This window comes from Hyla sarda, chromosome 10 (genome assembly GCF_029499605.1).
Source record: "Hyla sarda isolate aHylSar1 chromosome 10, aHylSar1.hap1, whole genome shotgun sequence".
NCBI lineage: Eukaryota > Metazoa > Chordata > Amphibia > Anura > Hylidae > Hyla > Hyla sarda.
In genome coordinates, this window is record NC_079198.1 from 74,272,253 (window position 1) to 74,289,919 (window position 17,667).

The 17,667-nt window shown below is 42.9% G+C and overlaps 1 protein-coding gene across 2 annotated transcripts in view; it reads left to right on the top strand.

The window, feature by feature from the left end:
- LOC130293967 (apolipoprotein A-IV-like) overlaps positions 1-15,930 on the top strand; it is a 36,756-nt gene extending 20,826 nt beyond the window's left edge. For both annotated transcript variants that reach the window (XM_056543302.1, XM_056543303.1), the window contains 4 exons: positions 10,821-10,964; positions 11,077-11,178; positions 12,075-12,201; positions 14,129-15,930. In XM_056543302.1, coding sequence (XP_056399277.1) covers positions 11,130-11,178; positions 12,075-12,201; positions 14,129-15,056 — 1,104 coding nt within the window. In that variant the 5' untranslated portion in view covers positions 10,821-10,964; positions 11,077-11,129 and the 3' untranslated portion in view covers positions 15,057-15,930. The remainder of the gene's footprint in view (positions 1-10,820; positions 10,965-11,076; positions 11,179-12,074; positions 12,202-14,128) is intronic.
- Positions 15,931-17,667: the final 1,737 nt, after the last annotated feature.

The window sequence follows — 17,667 nt, forward strand, 5'->3', positions numbered from 1 at the left end:
TTCATGGACCAGTTCAGGTTTGAAGTGGATTTGAAGGGCTTTCTTATTAGAAATATCCCATAAATTACACCATTATAAAAACTGCACCCCTCAAAGTATTCAAAATGACATTCAGTAAGTGTGTTAACCCTTTAGGTGTTTCACATGAATAGCAGCAAAGGGAAGGAGAAAATTCAAAATCTTCATTTTTTTACACTCGCATGTTCTTGAAGACCCAGTTTTTGAATTTTTAAAAGGGGTAAAAGGTTAAAAATCCTGTCAAAATTTGTAACAAAATTTCTCTCAAGTAAGGAAATACCTCATATGTGTATGTTAAGTGTTCGGCGGGCGCAGTAAAGGGCTCAGAAGGAGCGACAATGGGATTATGGAGAGTGAGTTTTTCTGAAATGGTTTTTGGGGGGCATGTCACATTTAGGAAGCCCCTATGGTACCAGAACAGCACATGGCATACCATTTTGGAAACTACTCCCCTCAAGGCACGTAACAAGGGGTCCAGTGAGCCTTAGCACCACACAGGTGTTTGATGACTTTTCGTTAAAGTTGGATGTGTAAAAGAAATTTTTTTTTTATTAAGTGCAGTTTTTTCCCCCAAATTTACCATTCAAAGGGTAATGGGAGAAAATGCCCCCCAAAAGTTGTAAGCCCATCTCTTCTTAGTGTGGAAATACCCCAAGTTAGGACATAAAATGCCCTGCGGGTGAACTACAATGCTCAGAAGTGAAGGAGTCACATTTGGCTTTTGGAAAGCAAATTTTGCTGAAATGGTTTTTGGGGGGCATGTCGCATTTAGGAAGCCCCTATGGTGCCAGAACAGCAAAGAAACCCACATGGTATACTATTTTGCAAACTACACCCCTCAAGGAACGTAACAAGGGTTACAGGGAGCCTTAGCACCTCACAGGTGTTTGACGACTTTTTGTTAAAGTTTAATGTGTAAATGAAAAAAAAATTTCTTCACTAAAATGCAGTTTTTTCCCCAAATTATTTTTTTTACAAGGGGTAATAGGAGAAAAATACCCCCAACATTTGTAACCCCATTTCTTCTGAGTATGGAAATACCCCATGTGTGGTCGTCAAATGCTCTGCTGGTGCACTACAATGCTTAGAAGAGGAGGAGCGCCATTGAGCTTTTGGAAAGAGAATTTGTTTGGAATGGAAGGACCCAGGGCGTATGGATACGCCCTCACACCCTGGGCCTTAAGGACCCAGGGCGTATCCATACGCCCTGGCATTTTCCGGTCTCTGCCGCGCGCCGGGCAGAGATCGGAACTGGATGCCTGCTGAAATCCTTCAGCAGGCATCCAGGGCAAACGCCGAGGGGGGCCATGTAGGGAAATCGCCCTTGCGATCTGCGGCGATACCGGGCTGATCGGGTCTCTGGGACCCGACCGCCCGGTAATTTCGCATGATCCCGGCTGTCACAGACAGCCAGGACCATGCTAACGTATAGGAGCGAGGTGGCAAGCCGGCCACCTCCTCCTATACCCTGCGATTCTTCGGTTAGTTAACCGACCAATCGCAGGAGGGGGGGGCGGTTACTTCCTCCCGCCCTGCCCGGCCCCTGAAAGTCCGGAGAGGACGGGAGGAAGACCGGAGGACGCGGCGGGGGACGGAGGAGTGCTGGGGACCGGCCCCGGTACTTACCTCGTCCCTGAAGACCCGGATCCCGGCGTGAAGACGGCGGCGGCGACAGGTGAGTTGATCTTCAGCCGCGGTCGGGCCCTTTACAGCAATGCACGTCGCTGTAAAGCGACGTGCATTGCTGTAATGGGACCCTGTAAACTACAACTCCCAGCATGCCCAGACAGCCCTTGGCGTCTGAGCATGCTGGGAGTTGCAGTTTTGCAATATCTGGAGGTCCACAGTTTGGAGATCACTGTGCCCTTCCAGATTTTGCAAAACTACACATCCTCAGCATGCCCTTACTGTCCAGGCATGCTGGGAGTTGTAGTTCTGTAACATCTGGCCCTTCAGATGTTGCAGAACTACAACTCCCAGCATGTCTGGACAGTTTTGGCATACTGGGAGTTGTAGTTTTGCAACATCTGGAAGGGCACAGATTGGGAACCACTGTATTAGTGGTCTGCAAACTGTAGTCCTCCAGATGTTGCAAAACTACAACTCCAAGCATGCTGGGAATTGTAGTTCGGCAACATCTGGCTCTAAAGATGTTGCCGAACTACTACTCCCAGCATGCCTGAGAATGTTTGGGAGTTGTGGTTTTGCAACAGCTGGAGGCACACTGGTTGGGAAACATTGTCTGTTTCCTAACTCAGTGTTTCCCAACCCGTGTGCCTCCAGCTGTTGCAAAACTATAACTACTAGCATGCACTGATAGACTGTGCATGCTGGGAGTTGTAGTTTTGCAACAGCTGGAGGTCCCCCCCCTGTGAATGTACAGGGTACATTCACATGGGCAGGGGGCTTACAGTGAGTATCAGGCTGCAAGTTTGCGATGCAGCAAATTTTGCGCGGCAGCTCAAACTCACAGCGGGAAACTCGCTGTAACCCCCCGCCCATGTGACTGTACCCTAAAAACACTACACTACACTAACACAAAATAAAAAGTAAAAAAACACTACATATACACATACCCCTACACAGCCCCCCTCCCCTCCCCAATAAAAATGAAAAATGTCTGGTACGCCACTGTTTCCAAAATGGAGCCTCCAGCTGTTGCAAAACAACAACTCCCAGTATTGTTGGAGAGCCGTTGACTGTCCAAGCATGCTGGGAGTTTTGCAACAGCTGGAGGCACCGTGTTTGGGCGTAGAATACCCCTATATCCACCCCTATGCAAATCCCTAATTTAGGCCTCAAATGCGCATGGCGCTCTCACTTTGGAGCCCTGCCGTATTTCAAGGCAACAGTTTAGGGTCACATATGGGGTATCGCCGTACTCGGGAGAAATTGCCTAACAAATTTTGGGGGGCTTTTTCTCCTTTCACCCCTTATGAAAATGTGAAGTTGGGGTCTACACCAGCATGATAGTGTAAAAAAATAAATTGTTTACACTAACATGCTGGTGTTGCCCTATACTTTTCATTTTGACAAGAGGTAAAAGGGAAAAAAGCCCAACAAAATTTGTAATGCAATTTCTCCCGAGTACGGAGATACCCCATATGTGGGCGTAAAGTCCTCTGGGGGCGCACAACAAGGCCCAGAAGGGAGAGTGCGCCATGTACATTTGAGGTGATTTGCACAGGGGTGGCTGATTGTTACAGCGGTTTTGACAAACGCAAAAAAAACAAAACCCCACATGTGACCCCATTTCGGAAACTACACCCCTCAGGGGGTGCAGTGAGAATTTACACCACACTGGTGTCTGACAGATTTTTGGAACAGTGGGCTGTGCAAATTAAAAATGTTGTACAGACCACTGTTCCAAAGATCTGACAGACACCAGTGGGGGTAAATGCTCACTGTACCTCTTGTTACGTTTAGTGAATTTTTTTTTTTTTTTACGTATGCAAAAGTCGTGAAACCCCTGTGGGGTATTAAGGCTCACTTTATTCCTTGTTACGTTCCTCAAGGGGTCTAGTTTCCAAAATGGTATGCCATGTGGTTTTTTTTTGCTCTCCTGGCACCATAGGGGCTTCCTAAATGGGACATGCCCCCGAGCAAAATTTGCTCTCAAAAAGCCAAATATGACTCCTACTCTTCTGAGCATTGTAGGTCGCCCGTAGTGCACCACAGGCCAACTTATGGGGTACCTTCATACTGAGAAGAGATGGGGTTACAAATTTTGGGGGGTATTTTCTGCTATTAACCCTTGCAAAAATGTGAAATTTGGGGGGAAACACACATTTTAGTGAAATTTTATTTTATTTTTTTACATATGCAAAAATCGTGAAACACATGTGGGGTATTAAAGCTCACTTAATTCCTTGTTACGTTCCTCAAGGGGTCTTGTTTCCAAAATGGTATGGCATGTGTTTTTTTTTGCTGTTCTGGCACCATAGGGGCTTCCTAAATGCAACATGCCCCCCCAAAACCATTTCAGAAAAACGTACTCTCCAAAATCCCCTTGTCACTCCTTGGGTTCTGAGCCCTCTACTGCGCCCGCCGAACACTTTACATAGACATATGAGGTATGTGCTTACTCAAGAGAAATTGGGCTACAAATATAAGTATACATTTTCTCCTTTTACCCCTCATAAAAATTCAAAAATTGGGTCTACAAGAACATGCGAGTGTAAAAATTGAAGATTGTGAATTTTCTCCTTCACTTTCCTGCTATTCCTGTGAAACACCTAAAGGGTTAAAAGGCTGACCGAATATCATTTTGTATACTTTGGGGGGTGCAGTTTTTATAATGGGGTCATTTGTGGGGTATTTCTAAGATGAAGACCCTTCAAATCCACTTCAAACCTGAACTGGTCCCTGAAAAATAGTGAGTTTGGAAATTTTGTGAAAAATTGGAAAATTGCTGCTGAACTTTGAAGCCCTCTGGTGTCTTCCAAAAGTAAAAACTTGTCAATTTTATGATGTAAACATAAAGTAGACATATTGTATATGTGAAAAAAAGTTAAAATATTTTGAATATCCATTTTCCTTACAAGCAGAGAGCTTCAAAGTTAGAAAAATGCAAAATATTCAAATTTTTCATAAAATTTTCAAATTTTTCACCAAGAAAGGATGCAAGTTACAAATTTTTTTTTACCACTATGTTAAAGTAGAATATGTCACGAAAAAACAATCTCGGAATCCGAATGATAACTAAAAGCATTCCAGAGTTATTAATGTTTAAAGTGACAGTGGTCAGATGATGAAAAAATGGCCGGGTCCTAAGGTGTAAAATGGCTGGGTCCTTAAGAGGTTAAAAAGCCCCCCGTGGTGCAAGTACAGTGGACCCCCCCACATGTGACCCCATTTTGGAAACTACACCCTTCACAGAATTTAATAAGGTGGCAGTGAGTATTTACACCCCACTGACGTTTGACAGATCTTTGGAACAGTGGGCTGTGCAAATGAAAAATTACATTTTCACGGACCACTGTTCCAAAAATCTGTCAGACACCTGTGGGTTGTAAATGCTCACTGTACCCCTTATTAGATTACATAAGGGGTGTAGTTTCCAAAATGGGGTCACATGTGGGGGGGGGAGGGCATTTTTCTGTCACTATGGGGGCTTTGTAAACACACGTGGCCTTCAATTCTGGACAAATTTTCTCTCCAAAAGTCCAATGGCGCTCCTTCTCTTCTGAGCATTGTAGTTCACCTGCAGAGCACTTTAATCCACATATGGGGTATGTTCTTACTCAGTAGAAATGGGGTTGCAAATTTTGGGGGGCTTTTTTCCTTTTGTCTCCTGTGAAAATGAAAAATTTAGGGTAACACCAGCATTTTAGTGAAATTTTTTTTTTTCATTTTCCCATCCAACTTTAACGAAAATTTGTCAAACACCTGTGGGGTGTTAAGTCTCACTATACCCCTTGTTATGTTCCGTGAGGGGTGTAGTTTCCAAAATGGGGTCACATGTGGGTATTTATTGTTTTGCGTTTATGTCAGAACCGCTGTAAAATCAGCCACCCCTGTGCAAATCACCAATTTAGGCCTCAAATGTACATAGTACGCTCTCACTCCTGAGCCTTGTTGTGTGCCCGCAGAGCATTTTACGCCCACATATGGGGTATTTCTATACGTTACAAATTTTGGGGGTCATTTTTTCCTTTTACCGCTTGTGAAAATAAAAGGTGTGGGGCAACACCAGCTTGCTAGTGTAAAATTTGTTATTTCATTACACTAACAGGCTGGTGTAGCCCCCAACTTTTCCTTTACTTAAGGGGTAGGGAGAAAAAGCCCCCGGAAATTTGTAGTGCAATTTTTCCCAAGTACGGAAATACCCCATATGTGGCCCTAAACTGTTTCCTTGAAATACGACAGGTCTCCGAAGTGAGAGGGCGCCATGTGCATTTGAGGACCAAATTAGGGATTGCATAGGGGTGGACTTAGGGATATTCTACGCCAGTGATTCCCAAACAGGATGCCACCAGCTGTTGCTAAACTTCCATCATGCCTGGACAGTCATTGGCTGTCCGGAAATGTTAGGAGTTGTCGTTTTTCAACAGCTTGAGGCTCAATTTTGGAGACACTGCCGTACAATACGTTTTTCATTTTTATTGAGGGGCGGGGGCAGTGTAAGGGGGTGTATATGTAGTGTTTTACACTTTATTATGTGTAAGTGTAGTGTAGTGTAGTGTTTTTAGGGTACATTCACACGGGCGGAGGTTTACAATGAGTTTCCCACTGCAAAAATTTGCCGAAGCTCAAACTTCAAGGAGGAAACTTACTGTAAACCCGCTTGTGGGAATGTATCCTGTACATTCACATGGGGGGGGGGGGGGGGGGGGCAAACCTCCAGCTGTTTCAAAACTACAACTCCCAGCATGTACTGACAGACCGTGCATGCTGGGAGTTGTACTTTTGCAACAGCTGGAGGCACACTGGTTGGAAAAGCTTTAGTTAGGTTATGTTACCTAATTCAGTATATTCCAACCAGTGTGCCTCCAGCTGTTGCAAAACTACAACTCCCAGCATGTACTGATCGCCGAAGGGCATGCTGGGAGATGTAGTTATGCAACAGCTGGAGGTATGCAACTACAACTCCCAGCATGCCGAGACAGCTGTTTGCTGTTTGGGCATGCTGGGATTTGCAGTTTTGCAACATCTGGAGGGCTACAGTTTAGAGACCACTGCACAGTGATCTCTAAACTGTAGCCCTTCAGATGATGCAAAACTACAAATCCCAGCATGCCCAGACAGCAAACTGCTGTGTGGGCATGCTGGGAGATGTAGTTTTGCAAGATCTAGAGGGCCACAGTTTAGAGATCACTGTACAGTGTTCTCCAAACTGTAGCCCTCCAGAAATGCAAAACTGTAAATCCCAACATACCCAAACAGCAAACAGCTGTCTGGGCTGAGAGTTGTAGTTTTGCAACATCTGGAGGGCTACAGTTTAGAGACCACTGTATAGTGGTCTCAAACTGTAGCCCTCTAGATGTTGCTAGGCAACTCACTGGCTTCCGTAAGATCCAGATAGCCACATCGTCTTCCTCTTCTGCCGACGACACCGCCGCCTATCACTGCACGCTGCCGCCGCTGATGGGTAGGGGGGCTTCGGCGCCGGTCCTCATCGGTTTTCCCGTTCTGCCTGGCCCACTGTGGTTGGGCAGAACGGGAATACCGAAAGTTAACCCCCCGCCCCCGATCTGCTATTGGTCATCGCTTCTTGATGACCAATAGCAGGGATAGGAGGGGTGGCACACCTGCCACCTCACTGCTATCCCTTCAGGGGGATCGTGGGTTTCTTGGACAACCCCAAACCCCCTTGTGTTCCAGGTCCCCGGAGACCCGTATGACCCGGAATTGCAGCAAATCACCAGTGTGAATTCACCGGCGATTTGCAGCAATCGCCGACATGGGGGGGGGGGGGGGGTTCTGATGACCCCCCTGGGCATTTGCACGGGGTGCCTGCTTATAGATATCAACAGTCACCACGGTCTGGTCCCCGGCCCATGCGCGGCAGTGACCGAAATTCCCACGGACGCGTACGTCCTTGGTCCTTAACTACCAGGTAGCTAGGACATACGCGTACATCCTTGGTCCTTAAGGGGTTAAGGGTGACAAACTTACAACCTGAAGATACTGCTCCCCAATTTAGACCAATGCCACATCTGTAGCAACCCAGAAGTAACCACATTAAAGGGGTACTCCAGAAAAGTAAAGTATAGGGTACAAGTGTCTGATCATGGGCGGTCCAACAGTTGGGCCCCCTTGCGAACTTCTGTATGAGGCCAGGCTACTCACCTGACCTCAGCACGCTCAGGCCCCTCCCCTTCAGAGACGAGCTTGATTGATGGCTTGCTCAGTTTTACTTCCCTGGAGTACCCCTTTAAGTCATATTAAAAGGATTAGTTGTCATTAGATCAGAGGGTCTGTTGCGTGCACAATATGATCACTAATACCATCACACTTGCAGCACAGAGAGGGTTATCACAATGTTAAGTTCAATTATTGGGGAATTATGTGCTACAGTGACATTAAAACAAGACTTTTTAGCCAAATCAGACAAAAATTATGCCAAAAATAGTGTAGAGTACCTCTCATGATCTTGTTAAATTTTATAATCCTCCAAGTTCACTGCCCCCATTATGATAAACCACCCCCTGCCTTTATTTTTATAATTGTTTAGTTTTCTATCTTGATATTGCTCTGTATTTTCTGCTCAGTCAGATTTACAGACTGGGAAGGGGTGTTCGCCAGCAGGCATGACATCATCTGAAGCAATACAGGGGAGAACTGCCTCCCTTACTCTTCTACACACAGCCCAGAGCAGTTCAGTGTATGAGATGAGCTATGATTGGCTAATGCTGCACACACCGTCCTCAGCACTCCAGACTGCATTTCCTGATTTTGTACTTTTGCCAGCCCAGCTACATTGAGCAATATATATTACTCCTGTTATTTGACAGTTAATATAGTCACTGATTTTTTGCTAATTACTACATGCTGGGATACATAATCTCGTAAAACTATTTTAAAGTTAATTTTACTACAGTATTATAGTATTGCGTGGTAAATGCATGGCAGAGTTGCAGGAATTGATAAACCAACCAATTGGGTAATACATAGGTATGATGTAACTGGTCTAATGGAAGCACTGATCCATCCTTCTACACCTGTTTCAAATAGAGTAACCCCCAGGATTCTCAAGGGAAAAGCTCTGCAGCTGAAAGACTTGAGGAAGTTTAAAGGGGTACTCTGGTGAAAACCTTTTTTCTTTTAAATCAACTGGCTCCGGAAAGTTAAACAGATTTGTAAATTGCTTCTATTAAAAAATCTTAATCCTTCCTGTACTTATTAGCTGCTGAATACTACAGCGGAAATTATTTTCTTTTTGGAATGCTCTCTGATGACATCACGAGCACAGTCCTCTCTGCTGTCGTTATTATAATAATAATTATAAGCCTTTATTTATTTATTTATTGTTGCCCTTACTGGGATTTGAACCCAAGGCCCCAGCACTGCAAGGCAGCAGTGCTAACCCCTAAGCCACCATGCTGCCCTTAGCATACATCTGCTATGCACGGTTGCTAAAATGGACAGAGATGTCAGCAGAGAGCACTCTGCTCGTGATGTAATCAGTGTTCCAAAAAGAAAGGGATTTCCTCTTTAGCATTCAGCAGCTAATAAGTACTGGAAGGATTAAGATTTTTTAATAGAAGTAATTTACAAATCTGTTTAACTTTTCGGAGCCAGTTGATTTAAAAGAAAAAACGTTTTCACCGGAGTACCCCTATAAGATTTCTCCATAAGGCTAGGTTTCCACACATGTTTTTTTTCCTGGCGTTTTTTGGAATACTGCCACTGCAGTTTTTGAGCCAAGGTCAGAAGTGTATTCAAAAGGAATGAGAAATATAAAGGAAGGACTTATATTTCTCCATACTACTGGATCCACTTCTGACTTTGGCTCAAAAACTGCAGTGGCAGTTTTCAAAAAGTAAAAAAAAGCGCACATGCCCCCGCCTCCTAGGCTGCGCGCGCTGGAGCTCTTATATTTAAAGGGCGAGTAATTATTTAATTAAGTGTTTACACCTGCCCCCTTTTTTTAAGTACTTGCTCCTCCCTTGTATCCCGGATATTTGTTGCCTTGTGCCCTAGTTAAAGCATACTGTGTTCCTGTGTTCCTGATATCCGTGTTCTTTATCCTTGTTCCGTTACCTGACCCTGCACCTGTGCCACCTGCCCTGATCTGCTGTTACCTTGACCTCGTCTTGCCTGTTTCCTTTTGTGCCACACCACATCCCAGCTACCTGTGTGGATGAGTTGTGCCAGGGGTAGCGACCTGGGTGCCGCCTGGCGCAGCAAGACCATCCTGCTTTGCGGTGGGCTCTGATGAAAACCAGCGGCACCTTAGACTCCACTACCTGGCACGGCTCACGTCATCATCCACACAGGCCAAGAGGATCCACCACCTGCCGTGACCCTAACAGGTGTAAAGCCCTGAACATGCAGAAAAGCCTTTATTTTATCCAACATTTTATTCATAAGAAGTAACATAGGGAAGCGCCCCTGCCCAATCAAAACACCCACCACAAACTGAAGGAAAAGCCCCAACTCCTTAGAAGGCATCGGCCTTTTAATAAATTTGACACATTATAAAATCTACACCAGATCTAGGCTGTAGATGTCTGTTATGATTTATGCCAGTAAATTTGACGGGCCACCATGGTCATACCCTTTTTCCACCATGTTCGGCACCCTTTTTTTAAGTGTCGAGTGTGCCATAAATCTGCCAAAATGTCACCCATTTTGCACAAGTAAGCGTTGCACAAATATTTGCAACTTTTTTATGACTGAAAACATAAAGGTATCATTATTTAGGCATAGACCAAGCCCCTACATACATCTTAGCTAGAAAATATTTGCTAAATTCCTGGGATTGCTAATTAATCCTATAATTTGCAAAAATCCACAGCAAACCAAAATGTATTCTATGTATTTTATTAGGACAACATGAACGATTTCATGAGTTTTTTTTTTTACTTCAGTAAACAAATTTTCTAGACTGTTTGTGCACATTAATGGTCATTCCTCTGAATTGTACCAGTTGTAAATGTCTCCAGTTCTGACCTAAAATAATCTCAAACTCACAGACAAGGAGTTTTTGTGATGGTGGTCACTTGTTATTTTTCTGAGCAGTCTTTGAACAAAAGCAAATATTCACCACCCCCTCTGCCTCCCCCATCATAATGACTGTGACTCAGTGTCCAGGGTTTACTGAGCTAATCTAACTTCCAACATCACTCGTAAAACAGGAACACGTCAGGGATTCCACGTAGTAAATCGGATCCAAAGTCCGGAACACTGCTTTGAAGCATCACCGCAATACAGAGATAGTCTAATATAAAGGGCTTGTGGTTTCAACTCATCATCATCAACATCAAACACAAGGAGATCAGGTAAGGAGACTGAGGCATTGGAACAATAACAACAAATATAAAGGGCTATTATGGGTACATCTTAAGAAGACCGGTTCAGCTTTTTTCTTACGATAGCTCATTATTTTTACAGATATATACCACTGGGGTACTAACAGCTTGTCTTGACCCATCAAGTGAGTCAATATGTTGGTGAAAATAGCAGCACTCGCACTGGTTCTTTGCACCATCACAGGTCAGTATTGGTTGGGTGGTTCTAAAGGATATGTAATTGTCTAATGAATGAACAAAAATGTTTGCCTATCCTAGACAAAATACATATACATATAGAATATGAAGGCTAGGTCACTTTAAGAGAACCCATCACATTTAAAATACACTCCAATCTGCAGGCAGCAGGTTATAGAAAAGTAAAGTAGTCAAGTGGGTGGTTCTTCTCAGTGATTGACAGCTGTGTATAATTGTGCATATAGAGAGAACTGTCAATCACATCTTACTCCACTTCAGCTCTATTACAAGTATTATATGTAATAATTTGTAACTGTTCTAATTTTATTAGTAAATAATCCAACTATTTCCACCACACAAGTGTCATAATGCAACACAGAAGAGGTCTCCAAATCCACATCTGTTTATACATACTGTAGCCAGTTGTCTGACGTGAATGAGATAAAGGTGGTGAATGGCATATGGGTTCTAAAAATTATTATTTGCGTTGTAGAAAATCTGAGATTATTCACTATATTTTATAAACTATACGAAACATTTGTAAAAGAAAAATGTATAATAGTAATAATAATAATAAATTATATAATTGTTATTATTATACCGTATTTATTATTATTATTTACAGTAGGATAGCATTTTTTTAAGTCTAGCCCTCCTTAGTGAGGAGAGTGTCTCCATTTAAAATTATTATCATATGAACTCTTATGGGTCCATTATATTGTCCTAAACTTTGAAAAAACGTATACATAAAACTGATAACCTTACAATGCATCAAAATTGTATCTGTCATAATTGTTTAGCATTGTTCTCATGGAAATAGATACACAAAAAGACCAAAAAAGAACATCACTCTGTCTTAACTTCTCTTTTGATAATTAAATACGTTCTATCATTTATTTTTAGGATCCCAGGCTGATATCAGCTCGGACCAGGTTACTGATGCTTTCTGGAATTACTTCACCCAGCTGACCAGTGGTACTAAGGGTAAAGTGGAGCAGATTCAGCAGTCCGACATCAGTAAACAGCTAAAGTAAGTAGGCAGGGTGGGAGTATAACTAATACATAAAAATTAAAATGACTAGTGTATATGAAAACAATATTAAAGGGGCTGTTCATGTAGACCACCTCTTTTCTAACTGAAGTCAGCAGGATGGTCATCTGATCCTTGGGTCTGGTATAAGAAGCTCCTGTAAATCACATGTTACCACTAGAGAAAGGCCTCTGGCCTATGTCGGAGCTGTTCTATATTAACACACCTGGCCTGTCAATGTATTAAATTGTAGGCCATTCATTTGAATGGCTGACTTGGTATTGTTCATTATACTACATCATATGTCAGCCATGCAAATGGATAGCCAACCATGGACAGGCTGGTTCAGCTGACACAAAGCTGCCCTGACAAAGGCTTTGTCTAAGTGGCCAACCCTGTAAGCCCTCCTGGGAAATTTGCTTTCCTGAATGTTCCTTAATAAATAAAAAAATAAATTAATTATTGGATGTCAGCAAAGGGGAGACAGAAGCTGTCAGCAATCCCTTGTTCTGAGATACATCCCTTGTTATACAAAACTATGTACTTGGAATTTCCTAAATGTGATATGCAGGGAGCTTAGAAGGGTCACCACTCTATTGGTGATAAAAATGTAATAACTGGGGGTCTTATCTTTAGGGCCTCCACTGATCAAGAGAATGGAGGTTCCCTAATGACCTTTGTGAATGGACCAACAATGCACTTGTTTGACCGCGGCTCCATTCACTATTATGGGTCTGACAGTGATTGCTCTTGGCAATCTCCATCATTCTCACAGAAGTGAATTAAGAGGAAGTCATGCAAGTGCACTGTCACTCTATTCACAAGGGGCACTGAACCCCCATTCGTTCTTGTGACCCATGGGGGTCTTGTTGCTTGGTTGGACTCCCAGAAATCCCACATTTATTATCTTGTGGATGTTGTTAGAGTAAATGCTCATATACCAGATATTGATTAAAGTGGTTTTACTACTAAGTTACAAAGATAACAAACAATTAATGGTCAATAGGCCAAGATAAAACAATGTACACTAGCGCTTTTGTGTGGATGTGCAGGGGATGTGCCTACTGCTGCCCTACTATATGTACAGACCCCTGATTCCCGTACTGTTAGTTCTCCGGTATTATAAACAATATAGTTGGCACTATAGGACTTAGTCTGTAGTGATTGATCCAGAAAATGTACTCTTATTATACAGCATATCTTACTATAATGTTGTTTCTGTACAGGTTCCCAATCTGTTCCCGAACGTAGCTTTCCCATTGATATACAGTCACTTCTTGCTGAAGAGGTGCTCTCAGAAGTCCCGGGGGCAACAGGAGACTGCCCCGGCTGGTGGCATCTCAACCGTATGTCTCCTGTATGTTTCGGGGCTTACCGGCATCCGTAGTGATGTAACTGCAGGCTGCCAAATACCATCAGGCATCACCATGAGAGGGTAGACATGAAATTGAGACACCACCGGCCGGGGCATTCTCCCGTTACCCCCAGGACTTCTCAGAGCACCTCTCCAGCAAGAACTGACTGTACATCAATTGGAAAGCTACGCTCGGGGACAGATCGGATTGTACATGTCCAGAAACAACATTATAGTAAGATATACTTTACAATAAGAGTACATTTTCTGGATCAATCCCTATAGGGTTAACCTCATATCCTTAGATGAGTTACAAAGATATCTAAGAAGCTTACAGTACTCTGTATCAGTATATGAGACTATCTTAGCAAACTCTATACTCATACTTAAAATTTTCCTTGGGTAAGCAGAAAGTTTTTAACATTTCTAAGTAGCTCTATTTTTCTTCTTTGATCATTCTCTAGAAGAATGTTATATAATCTTCTGATGCAATAAAAGCCTAACTTATGGGCACACCTCTGCTGAGAGAATTGATTGGTTTTGTGGTAACTTGGTTCTTTCCTCTCTTTACAGTGTTCTAATTGAAGAAAATCTGATGAGTGTAAATCTCTATGCAGGAGAATTACAGCAACATCTCATTCCCTTTGCAAAGCAGATACATGAGCAACTAACTCAGGATTCAGAAAAGTTAAGGGAGCAAATAAGACAGGAGCTTGAGACGCTGAAGGTCAAGTTGGCTCCATATGCAGATGAGGTGCACAAACACCTGAGCAGGAATGTAGAGGAGCTTCAGAACAAAATAGCACCCTATGCAGAGCAGCTACGAACCGAGCTGGAGAAAAATACCCAGATAGTAAGTGAGCAGCTTAAATCTGTAACCAAGGACCTGGAAGCCAAGATTAGAGAAAATACTGACCGTGTTCAGAATTCATTGACCCCATATTCCCAGGAACTCAAGGCTACAATAGACAATAATGTGGAGCAGCTAAGAAAGCAAATAAAGCCAGTCACTGAAAAAATGAAAGATAATATTGATCAACAATTGCAAGAGCTGTATAAAAGCCTGACACCCTATGCAGAAGATGTGCAAGAAGATCTACGCAAGCAGATTAAGAACCTGGACTTTCAAATGAAGAAGAATGTGGAACAGATGGAGAGCAAAATGTTGGAGTTCACTGGTCAGCTGAGAGAGCAACTCTACCCCTACGCCAATGATCTGAGAAGCAGGCTGAATGGAGATATGACCAATGTTAAGCAGGCCTTGGAACCATATCTTACTGAGATGAACCAGAAGATGGACCAGAAAGTAGTAGAGTTTAAAAACACAATGACCCCTTATGTTGATAACCTCAACAAGGAACTTGTACAGAGAGTAGAAGATATGAAGCAGAAACTGGGAGAATATACTGTGAGTGTACAGGATCAAGTAGAGTATTTAGAGAAAGATGTCCGAGAAAAGATCCAGGATTTCATTGACAAGGGCGCTTCCACCAGAAGCTAGATTTTTATTGCACTGACTTTAAGCCTATTGAACGCAACTCAAAATAACACCAACCAACAGACTTTCATAACTGACCTCCTAATGCCACATAAAGCTAATATTGTCTGCTTTTACTACCCTTAGGTTTTTAACCTTTAGAGGGGACTAGTTGGCATAGTCATAACATATTTTTTGTTTCAAAGTACATTTAAATGCATGGATTGTCTGTAGGTTTTTGTATAATAACCAATGTTGCAGTTTGTTGTCTTCAATGACAGTGTTAGATCATTAAAGGCTAGGTTTCCACACAGGTTTTTTTCAGGAGTTTTTTTGTTTTTTTTTGTTTTGCAAAACTGCCACTGCAGTTTTTAAGACAAAGCTAGAAGTGTATTCAGAAGGAATTGGAAATATAAAGGTTGGACACATACATTTCCTTCCTACTGGATTTACATCTGACTGCTGTGTCAGTTTTCCCAAAAAAAATGCCAGAAAAAACCTGTGGGGAAACCTAGCCCATGTCAATTTTTTTCTTCTTCCGTCTATTTGACTTACATTTTTTACTTTTACTTCTGTTAAATAAAATGCAACAGAGCAATGCACAATGGAGTGTGTATGGATCATTCTTAAATATTGGATTCATTTACCTTGAACCAGTGGCAGTAACCTGTACATTGCTATGGGGGGCTGATCACAAACCTGGTTACAGCAGGAGGAGTCATGGGGCTTTGTAGTTCCCTCTGAGGCCTCTTTCACACTATGAAATAGTTCCGTTTAGGAACTTCCGTCACAAGTTCCGTCACTATATTGGGGGAAAACCTGCCGTTATAAAACCCCTGACGGCCGTGACTAAATAGCATTGCAGCCTATGGGGTTTTGTAACTGCCTGTTTGCACCCGTATATGCCCGTAATTCATTAGGACGTGATACAGTGATGGGACATTGTGGCGGAAAAATTACTGCATGCAGTAATTTTTCCGCCACGTTGTCCCGTCACTGTATCACGTCCGTAATGAATTACGGGCATATACGGGTGCAAACAGGCAGTTACAAAACCCCATAGGCTGCAATGCTATTTAGTCACGGCCGTCAAGGGTTTCGTAACGGCCAGGTTTCGCCGAAAATCATGACGGAACATGCGACTGAGTATCAATGCAATCTGTCGGAGGAGCAAGAACCTTGATTATAAAATATGGGCTGTTTTCTGTGTGGGATGGGGACATGCATATTTAATGAAGGGACGTGACCAATTTCTCCGGATATCCTGCTGCCACAACCACACCCCCCTTCAATAAATATGCACACCTGTCACTGCAGTCACCACAGGGAACACTGCCTATATTATAATTAGGGTTTCCCCAAGTAGGGGCAATAACACATCTCAAAGGAGAAAACACAAATATAAAGGGAAGATGAAAAGAATGCTACAAAAAGCTAGCCCCCCTCCAAGTCCAAGTACTGCCTTCAAGCTGCTACAGACTAAAGTTATCAGGTGACTGAGGAGTTAATCTCTTTAACTGTTATTATCATTAGTTAAATATGCATAATTTATTATTTCCTGCTTCACATGCCTGCCAATGCATACATTGAGGTATTATGGCTGCAAAATATTTTTCAAGAAGGATTTTCGGCTTTGACAACAAGAAGTGTTGGCTTAATATGGGTGTGGCTTAATGTAGGTTTGTCACAGGGTGTTTATATTTTCAAAATTTTCGCTATATATATTGTTCTCAATGTTATGAAATTACAGTTAGGACAATACAAAGGCAGGAGACTGCCCTCAACAGCCATTAAAGGGGTACTCCGCCCCTAGACATCTCATCCCCTATCCAAAGGATAGGGGATAAGATGTCAGATCGCCGGGGTCCCGCTGCTGGGGACCCCGGGGATCGCTGCTGCAGCACCCCACTATCATTACTGCGCAGAGCGAGATCGCTCTGCACGTAATGACGGGCAATACAGGGGCCGGAGCATCGTTACGTCATGGCTCCGCCCCTCGTGACATCACAGCCCGCCCCCGTCAATACAAGTCTATGGGAGGGGGCGTTGCGGGCGTCACTCCCCCTGCCATAGACTTGCATTAAGGGGACGGAACGTGATGTCATGAGGGGCGGAGCCATGACGTCACGCTGCTCCGGCCCCTGTATCGCACGTCATTACGCACAGAGCGAACTCGATCTGTGCAGTAATGATGGCGAGGTGCCGCAGCGGGGATCCCGGGGCTCCCCAACAGCGGGACCGCGGCGATCTAACATCTTATCCCCTATCCTTAAGATGTCTAGGGGTGGAGTACCCCTCTAACATTTTTGTTCAGTGCACACAACCATTTTAACCCCTTAAGAACACAGCCAATTCAAATTTAGCATTTTGTTTTTATTTTTTCATCCTCACCTTTCACGAGTCATCTATATACTGACAGTAAAGCTTATTTTTCTAATGTTTAATGATACCTTTCATTTTACCATAAAATGTATGGCAAAACAAAACAAAAAATATATAAATAAATAATTTTTGTATTATGATCTGTAGTTTCTATTGTTACAATTTTTGTTTTGATCTGACTTTTTAATCACTTTTTATTTTTTATGGTATTTTACACTTTTTAAAGGGGTAGTCTAACATTTTACTTCTTATC